At 43.8% G+C, this 10,349-nt stretch overlaps 1 protein-coding gene across 4 annotated transcripts in view; it reads right to left on the bottom strand.

Annotated features, from left to right (window-relative positions):
• The window catches only part of LOC108790642 (catenin delta-1-like), a 131,346-nt gene extending 121,577 nt beyond the window's left edge, over positions 1 to 9,769 (bottom strand). For 2 of the 4 annotated variants that reach the window (XM_018560950.1, XM_018560949.1), the window contains exon 1: positions 9,621 to 9,767. In XM_018560950.1, coding sequence (XP_018416452.1) covers positions 9,621 to 9,740 — 120 coding nt within the window. In that variant the 5' untranslated portion in view covers positions 9,741 to 9,767. Of the gene's footprint in view, positions 1 to 9,620 lie in introns of all 4 variants that reach the window. The other 2 variants (XM_018560952.1, XM_018560951.1) reach the window with 2 other exon arrangements.
• Positions 9,770 to 10,349: the final 580 nt, after the last annotated feature.

A 10,349-nucleotide genomic window follows, 5' to 3' on the forward strand; every position in this document is an offset into this window, starting at 1 on the left:
TCCTATGGCAGTATTAAGAATATACTTTGTTTTTCACACATTTGGCTGTATGTTTGTAAAATAAATAAGGACAGTGTAATATGCCATGTAGTGCTGTTCATTTGAGGTAGTATTTATCCAATTTTAAAGACCTGTTACGAACCAGATGATTTTCTTATGCCCCGATGTGTAAACAATAGAATTCAAGAAGGGTGTAATTTATTTTAGGGCTACAACCAACTGATTATGAGAATAGCTGTCAACTATTCTCATTATCAATTATTTGGTTGGATCCCCTAAGCTCTCCTACACACTGGGTGAAGGACACAACAAGCAGTGGGTGGGTGAAATAGCAAGCCTGCTATTGCAATTTGAAATTTTTTATATATATATATATATACTCCGGCCAGAGGAGAGAAAGCGATCGGCGAAGAAAAAGCGGCAGTTTCACCCCCGTCCTACCGGCGGCGAACCCCCCTGCCCCCCGCTGATGAACACAAGGAACCAGTAAGTTGCCCTGCAGTTCTGAAGGGACATACAAAAGGATGGAGAGAGTAGAATGTCAGACAGCTGCTTCCCCTTCGCTGTCTGACCACAGGCTGGGGACAGGCACAACTTGTATGTTTTACTGAAAGGAGAATTTAAAAAAAAAAACAACAACAAAAAACTGACATGTAGGCTTTTAATGAAGGGATTCTGTAGGTCTCTTCTGTCAAATTCTTCTTCCTACCTGCCAGCATTTAAAAAAAATTATTTTAGTGCACAGCGAGCAAAATAGTGCTGGAAGGGGTCTCTTGCTAGGCAAGTCTGCCAGTGCATACCAGCACATTACAGCAACAGGCTCATGTGGGGCCAAAAATGTTCCTTTTGTTGTAGCACTTTACTTCCAAATGAATTGCATTGGGGTTCCCTACTGGAAGAATCATCAGGCATTGTGTCCATTTAAAATCAGCAAAAAAGAAGGTCTATACATTTTTTGGTCCCCAGATAGGTAATCCAGGCATTCTATGTAGTAAAGAATTGGGGATATCCATCATGCAGCTGTGCTTTTAGCTCAGTGGGTTTGAGGTTGCCATCCAGTGGGTTTGAGGTTGCAGATAGCAAATAAGCGATTGCTTCCTCTGCTATCTGCCATAATTTCCGGGGGGGGGGGTGCTCTCTCTCCCCCCCCTGTAGACTGGGGGGTGGGGCAGAGGGCACATCCCTGAAATGAGAAGGGCACCTCCCAGAAATTGCTTCTTTTCAGGTTGGGATCCCTGGTACCCCCCCCTACCAGCACCACCAGTAAAAGGGCATTTAAATCAGGAGAGGAAGAGGAAAAGGGCAGGAGAGGAAGAGGGCACCTAAATCAGATCAGCTATGTGCACTGCTCCTCCTGCATTACACCACTAACATCTGTGCGTTACATTACTGACCTCTGTACAGTGTGTTACATTACTGATCTCTGTACTTGGCATTACACCGCTGCACTCTGTGTTGTTACTGATCTCTGTACTTTGCGTCACACTGCTGAACTGTCGGAGGTACGGCCGGGGCAGGGTAGGGTTTAGGTGGGGCAACTGGTGGCGAGTAACTCTTAAGGCCTGGCTAGTAGCTCAGGGCCTGAAATTTTGAGATATAGAGATAGATAGATATACACACACACACACACACACACACACACACACACACACACACACACACACATTACCCAAAGTATTGGCACACCTGCCTTTACACGCACATGAACTTTAATGGCATCCCAGTCTTAGTCTGTAGGGTTCAATATTGAGTTGGCCCACCCTTTGCTGCTTTAACAACTTCAACTCTTCTGGGAAGGATGTCCACAAGGTTTAGGAGTTCTGTCGGGTTGAGGTCAGGACTCTGTGCAGGCCAGTCAAGTTCCTCCACCCCAAACTCGCTCATCCATGTCTTTATGGACCTTGTTTTGTGCACAGTCATGTTGGAACAGGAAGGGGCTATCCCCAAACTGTTCCCACAAAGATGGGAGCATGGGATTGTCCAAAATGTCTTGGTATGCCTTAAGAGTTTCCTTCACTGGAACTAAGGAGCCAAGCCCAACCCCTGAAAAATAACAACCCCACACCATAATCCCCCCTCCACCAAACTTTTACACTTGGCACAATGCAGTCAGACAAGTACCGTTCTCCTGGCAACCGCCAAACCCCGACACGTCCATCAGATTGCCAGACAGAGTAGCGTGATTAGTCACTCCCCTACATGTGACTCCTGCAGCAAAATTTGTCAAGCCAAAAGTGAAAATGACTTTTCCCACATACATACATAATTTTTATTTTTTTAAATAATTGTATGCATTATATTAGACATTTTAATTAGTTTCATAGATTTAAAATAATGAGAATTGTAAAACTCTAAGCCAATATAATAAAATAACCAACTTTTATTTTAAAAAAACACATCAAATTTTTTGGGGGTATTTTTACATTTTAGTTTACCTTTATTTTTTTTATTTGTTTGCATTTTTACTTTTTATTTAACTTTTTAATTTTTTAGGTAATTGCTGGGAGCCATACTCAGTCTGCTATTGGATATTTTAACATGCAATAGCAGGCAGGCTATTGCACCCACCCAATGCCTGCTCTCAATCAGCAGAGGAGGGACCTGAATGAGAAAGTTCTCCATCAGGTCCTCCTCTGCTGATTGACAGCAGGTGGGTGCGATAGCCAGTCTACTATTGCATTTTAAAATATCCAACAGCACCCGGCTATGGCTCCCAACCCCCAGATGGAGTGGGGGAACGGGGCGGGCAGCAACGGGGGTCCCGGGGGGCTCAGCGGGGAATGCAGTCACAGCGGTCTCTTCTCCCCACCGGTGCCGGCTGCAGTGGTCTGTGTCCCCGCCCCCACTGCCTCTACCAATACAGGTGAGGAGAGCAGCGGAGAAAGAAAGGGACATGGACCGCTGCGGCCAGGGGAGGAGAATGGAGGAGCAGAGCAGCGGCAACTAATCGAAAATTAACTAATCGATGATGAGAATCATTGCCAACTATTCTCATTATCAATTATAATCGATTAGTTGTTGCAGCCCTAGATACAAGAAATGATACATTTGTGCTTATAGTTATGGGACAGTTTTTCTAAAACAATACAGACTAATGATTTCAGGACAGTAATGGACCGCCAGAGCTAGGTCCCAGCTGCAACCCTGGTAGTTCTCCTGAAAATGCCAAGTATCTCAACATCCGTACTCCATAATAGACTAGAGAAAAAAAAATGTTTAAAATTGTATAAGATCGCATTATTGACAATGTTAATAAGCAATAAGTCTTTAATACCACCCGAACAAAAGTTGAGATGAATACCAGCAGGTAGCATAAAAGGGGAAGAGATAAAACACATAAATCATTGTTAAAACACTTTGTGAAAAAGTATTAAATGAAGGAGATTCGATACAAAAAGGATAGTGAAAAGGTACTGCCACACATTTTGTATATACAAATAAATAAATGGATACCCATTTTACAAATGCACCTGGCTGTTGATGTGCGCATGCAAACGCATGTGCATTCAGATCCTTCATTTAAAATATTGAATTAGCTTTTTGACCTCTTTTAGAAATGTATAATGCATTAGACACATTAACCTTACGGACAGTAATATAATTGATTATAATTAGGTATGCACAGGTACCGTTTTTTTGGTATCAAGTACGGATATTTTTTTTTTCGGTACCCATTAAGGTCTCGTTCACACCTAGGCGTATTGCGATTCGCGGTAAAAAAGTTGCGCGACCGTCGCGCGTTTCCGAAGGCTACTTGGCTGTATCCCAATGGAAACGCGCAACAAAACGGCCCAAAGTAGTACCTGTACCTTTTCAGGCGTGGGCCGTTTAGTAGCGCGTTAGGGACGAGCGGAAATACGCCAAGGTGGGAACGAGACCATTGAATACAATGGGATTTATATTTTTGAGCGTTTTGTAGGGCGTTCGTCGAGCGTAGAACGCGCTACAAAACGTTCAGGTGTGAACGAGGGCTAAGAAAGCCGGACAGCGTGTAAAGACTCACCACCCAGCTTCCCGATTAGCAGGGAAGCTGTCTCCATACTTCTCGTCACTCAGCATTGCACCAGCCCGAAATGGCCAGGCTGGCTATTGCACCAGCCCAAAATGGCCAGGCTGGCTATTGCACCAGCCCACTATCTGATGTATTTACATTCAGCTGCCATCTGCGGAATATTGCCACTGGCAGCTGTTATTCCCTGGCTGAAGCTATTCAAGCGCCATGTGCTTACAATACAATAAAAAAAAATTATAAAAAAGTGGGAAAAAGTAATTTTTGGTTTCGGCCTGACAAATTCTACTGCGAGAGGTGCCTTGCAGTGCCATTATTTCAATGGCACCCCAAACACACCTCCCACGCACAGTGTGATCGCCCGTACTAGAATGCACAGTACCACAATGCCGTGCGTTCCAGTGCAATTTCAGAAAAATTGTACATGCAGTTTTTTCTCAAGTAAACTCTGTTTGTAACACTGCATTTGTGTATTTTATTTTAAATTAAGGATGGTATTTCGTTTTTATCTGATTAATCGAGAAAAAAAAAAGAAAAAAAATCAGCCAACTAATCGATAATAAAAATAATCATTAGTTGCAGCCCCACAATAAAATTCATTTTAGAGGGAACAATGTGCAATTTAGTTAGCAGCTGATTGAAATTATCCCCCCAGGGCACAAATGACTTCAATATCCCTAGTTTTGATTACAAGTATTTTTTTTGTATTGGGACAAGTAAAATGTCATGAGAGACAAGTAGATTCAGCCCCCACTTTAGCCCTCGGACAAGTAGTTTTTTCTTTAAATGTGTGTATTGTGTTGTACGTAGTGAGTGAAGTCCGAAGTATAACAACTGGGGGTGTGCCTGTGCTGTGAAGCCTGTTGCGCACTGCACGCGGAGCTGCGCACAGCAAAGGGAAGCGGTGGTGCGCAGAGCTTGGTGTTCAGTGTGTCTAGCAATATCTTGTTAATATGCTTGGTAAGGTTTTCCCTGCTCAAGTTCTTTGTGTGACATATGCCAGGGAGGCCTGAGTGCATTGCCTTTTTTTTAAATCCTTTTTTTTTTCTTTCTAGGGATATTTTGCTTTTGGTACTCGTCTATACAGAGTATCTGTGCTTCTGTTGTCATGGAGCAGGCTTCCCAGGCAATCAGGAAGCCGGGCAGCGGGTAATGACATGCTACCCGGCTTCCTGATTGCCGGGGAAGCCGCCTCTATGTTGTTTGGCCGGAAAACTGGCTTCCTGGACAATAAGGAAACCGGGAGGCGGGTCATTAGCCGCTTCCGGATTGCATGGGAAGCTGGCTCCATGTTCCCCTACGGCACTGCCGGTCAGAGAAAATCTTTCTCTGACTGGAAGTTCCGGTATTGGGGAAGGTATCGGAGCATTTGGGCGAGTACAAGTACTCACCCAAATACTCTGTATCCGTACATCCCTAATCAAAACTGTATTTGACTGTGCGCTGCTCATTGGTCACCTGACCATGCTGACCAATGAGTGCTTGCAATTTACAAGCAAAATTCAAAATGCATAGGGCAGGACTGCGCTGGCCAGAAGTACGGGGTACAGATAGTACACCTGTACTGGCGGAGGGAAAGGACTGTTCGCCGAAAGGCAATTATAGCCAAGCCAGATTTGATTGGGTAATTAAATTTTCCCATATTACCTAGGAAATGGAACTTACCCGTTAAGGCACATTGTGCATGTAGGAGAGTTCTGCTGCCTGGCTACCACAATATGGCACACAGTGGGATGGTTGCAGCACTCAACGCGCACACACACAATGTCCTACGTGTGCGTTTATTTGCATGCAGATAGCAGGGCTGGTTTTAATTACTTTATCACTTTTATTTTTTTAAATTTTTATATATTTTATTATTTTGTTTACTTTTTTTATTATTCATTTTTACTCTTTTTCTCCATTTGATTTTATTCCCATCACATAGAGCAGTGATTCTCAACCTTTCTAGGGCCGGGACCCCTTGGTAACATTTGCCAAGTTGTGGTGACCCCCAACGGTAAAATTTAGGGTTGACGTGGCTGCTGCAGCGACATCTGGCGGCGTGGCGGGAGAACTGACACTGCTGCGCTAGGAGACGGCTGAGGAGGACTCTCACGTAGCACAGCAGAAATCACACAGCGACTCACAGGTTGAGAACCACTGTTGTAACAGCTAAAATGGCAAACAATATAACACAAGCCGAGGGTGTCAGCTTTTATTATTAATATTATAATAATGATGATAATCACTAGATGGGGACCTGATGGAGAACTGCAGGTCCCCCTCTGCTGATTGACAGCAGCAGTGGGCTGGTGCAATAGCTAGTTTGCTATTGCAAAGTGAAATAGCTAATAGGAATGTAGCTATGCATTCCAATGCCGATTTATTTTTTCTGACTTACGGCGGCCGGGGCTCCGATGTCAGAAATAAAATTTAAAAAACGATCGCAGAGAAAGGTTTATCTGCTCGATCGGGAGAAAGTGTTTCTCTCCCGGGCGGCCGGGAGCCGCTATCTAATAGCGGGAGACTCCCGGCGACCCCTGGCAAATTGTCATTCGACCCCCAAAGGGGTCCCGGACCACAGGTTGAGAACCGCTGACATAGAGGCTTAAAAGCCTCTATGTGATAGTTTGGAGGCGACAGGTTCTCTTTATGGAACCTGCCCTCCTACACAGAACAAATGTTATGTGCAGTTCCTGACAGCTGAGACAGGTGGCTCTGTCATTACAGCGCTCCGGTCTCAGTGATCACACAGAGCAGACAAAGAACAGACGTTCTTCGTCTGCTCTACAGGCTCTATGGTGTCATGGTCACTGGTCCCACAGAGGAGCGGACGACCCCGAAAACCAGTGGCGGCTCCACGCTGTAAATTTAGCTCTGCTTGTCCGGAGCAGGGTTAAATGTACAAAAAAAAACCCGGCGCCCAAAACTGCATGTCCCGGGCGATAGGAATGCCACACCCCTGCGGGAGGGACAGGTGCTGCGTTTGCATGCAGCAGCCTGTTCTTCCCTATGGGAGGATGCAGCTGTATGGTGTCTCCTACGGACAACCGAACTGCACATCCGTACGGGTATGGGTGCCCATACTTGGACGCAGACAGGATCCAAACACACCCCCCGTATACATACTGCCATCCAGTGCATCAGTGCGCCATCGATTTGGAATTTCGTTTACAACTTGCGGGCACTCGGTCAGTGTGTTCCCTTGTTCCCCTGACCGCACTGACTAATTAGAAGCAAGTCTTTGCACAGATAAATACAGCTTTGGTCAAAATTATTTTTTTGTATCAGGACAAGTAGATTGCCATGGGGGACAAGTAGATTGGGCCCCAGCTTTAGGCCTTGGACAAGTAGTTTGTTTTTTTTACATTTCAACACCCCTGTATACTAACAGATTTTACAGACAGATCTCTGCTTAAAAACACAAGTGGCAAGTGCAAATGAAGCCTAAGGCCCCGTTCACATTGAGCGATTTATCGCGCGGTAATGCGGTAAATAGCCGCTATATTGCAGGAATTACCGCGCAATAAATCGCTCAATGTGAACGGGGCCTAAAGGCTAGCCCTACATCTTCTTTCCGGTGGGGTTTGGCATTGCCCACCAAAGCTCTCCTGAGGAGCAAAAGAATCAAGATAGCTACAGTTAGGTGTCACAGTGGCTGTGAGCAGCATTGGGAATCTTGCTAGACTTTGTAGTAGAAAAGTGCAGAAAAATAATGCTCTCTCAGAGCAGAGAGAAAGACATCCACTGCGTAATAGCGCCAACTGAACTTTTGCACACACATCTAAATGATTGAAAGCACAGATTCAACTATCAAATGTCCCCATTATGTATACAATAGTCCATAAAAAGTTTCGACCACAGTTTCGACCACAGTTAAAAGTCCATCTATGTATATGAAAACAGTTTAAAAAAAAGCTATTGCATTACAAAATGATACCCGTTTTTTGTGGGGGGTTTTGGCACAAGACTTATCACATCCCATTAAATATGTAAACTTTTTTTTTTAGTTTTGGATAGAGTAGGGAAGGATTAAACCCTTGTCAGTTTATTTTTGCCGTTTGCAAACTATTAGAAAAGTTTCACTTCAATTTCTGTCACCGAAATTAGAGGAAACACCCCAAAGTGAAAAGCAGAACACCGGAGAGAAGCTGATGAAGCAGATCTCTGCTTCATCAGCTTCTGTGGGGGTCCCTAGGTGACATCAGAGGTCTTGGAGACCCCTGATGTCTCCATAAAGAGGACCTGTTTGGTGAACTGGCTATTCCATAGGGGATTTCTTAATCCCCTATGTTATAGCAATAAAGTTGTCTAAAAAAAGACAAAAAAAAAAAGATTACAGCATTAAAAAAAAATAAAGAAGCTAAAAAAATATTCACAAATAATTTTAAAAAATTACATAAAAAAGATTGGCATATTTAGTGTCTATTTACCCGACGTGACCCCGTCTTTTATATTATACCGAAAAATTGGGGTGAAAATAAATGTTTCATAACATTTTATAGGGAAACATGTTTTATTTACAAAATTTATGGTACTTTTTTTTGTTATATAGTAAAAAATAAAAACCCCAGCGGTGATTAAATACCACCAAAAGAAAGCTCTATCTGTCCCCAAAAAATGGTATAAAACTCATTTCAGTACAGCGTTGCATGACGGAATAAACGTCAGCCAAAGTACCGCAGCGCTAAACACTGAAAAATGGCCTGGCCAGGAACGGGGTGAAACACCGCGGTCTTCAAGTGGTTAATATGGTAATCTGTCACCAGGACACCAACTGAGCATGAATCTTCCAGAGGGGACACTTGTTGCAGCAACAATCTTACACTTCCTGTTGTGTCATTGGGACAAGAAGTGAAGGAAAATCTATTTTTAGCCCTTTCGTACACTATTAAAACTACAAAAAAGGCTTTAGATACACTTTAAAGAATTCCAGGGGAAAACGTTATTAACCCTTGCAGTGGGGCTACCACCACAATGCAAGGGTTGATTGGTCATTTGTGTCTAGGTGCTAAACAAAATGGTATACTCACCCAATCATCAAGTTGGTCCCTAGAACCTCTTTCACCCTCCACTGCAGCGGTCTAAGAATCTTTGTGTTATCACGTTCTATACAAGTCTATAACCGTGAGGACGCAGAGAAACAGTCCATCTGTGCAGTAGAGGAAGGGACACTCTTGAGTGACCAGAAAAGCAAGGAGTCAGCTCGGCAGTTCCAGTGAGTATAACTTTTTCTTTTAAAGACCTAGACACAAACCAGCAGTTAACCCTGCTAGCCCCACTGCAAGGGTTAAGAAAATGTCCACCAGAGTTCTTTAACTTTTCATTGGCCCCATAATTCCCATTACACCACCAAGCTAAGTCTAATGTAGGTCTAATTAGGCAACCAACAACTAAGCACATAATGCATTCAAGTGCAAGCAAACCAGGTATATTGTGTGGGCTATATAGTAGAGTTAAGAATCAACAGGCCACTTGCACAACACCCACACGTCGCCATCCTACAGGCGGCAGTTCAATACCAGCTAAAACTGCATTCACTTCTACGGCCCTTTCAACACATCCCAAAGCTTGCCATACCATAGAGCTATAAAACCATGAACAGACATATAGAACATGCTCTACATACGGTGTTGTCTGGATCTCTCCCTGACGTCAAGCCGAATTCAGTGACGTCCACCGCAGGCTCAAGACCCAATTCTGCCGCCTGAACCGAACCCGCCCTACCAGGCCCTAGTAATGACGTCATCAGCCGCCTACCATTCGGATTATGGGAAAAGAAACAATTCACGGATAAGCCAATCCGTGTGTTCGTTGTACAAAGACGGGAAGAAGGAGGCGGGTATAGACGTCATATTGCTGAGATTGCGGGAGGGGGTGGAGTAATACACATTTTGAAGGCGGAAGATAGGTAGAGACCATATAAGGAAGTGTTACTCATTTTACAGAACTTCTGTAGTTCGTGCACTTTTATTATGTTAGGAGGGGGTAGAGTCGGTAGGTAGTGCATGTTACTAGTTGATTTGCGAGCTATGGAAAGCTTTTGGGCAAGAAGCATATAGCATGCTTTGATCGGAGTTTGGGTGTCTTTTAATTCCGGATTTAATAGCAAACCCGGCCAATGGAGACTAAGGGACCCAGATATCTAAAAAAAAATGCAGTACAGCTGCTTTTTGTATGTAAACACAATAAAACGCAGTCAAAGCCCTAAACACTATGCTTGTGAGGCAAAACTGCTTAGTTCCCTGCAGTGTTCTTTGTTTTCCTTCATGGCTAATGTCAGCTTTTTTTTTTAAATTATTATTGCTAGAGTGGGCTTGGGCCCTTGTTGGGTTTTCACTGACTGGGTTGAATAGAC

Source organism: Nanorana parkeri, unplaced genomic scaffold (assembly GCF_000935625.1).
Source record: "Nanorana parkeri isolate BGI_ZX_2015 unplaced genomic scaffold, ASM93562v1 scaffold490, whole genome shotgun sequence".
In the NCBI taxonomy this organism is placed as follows: Eukaryota; Metazoa; Chordata; class Amphibia; order Anura; family Dicroglossidae; genus Nanorana; species Nanorana parkeri.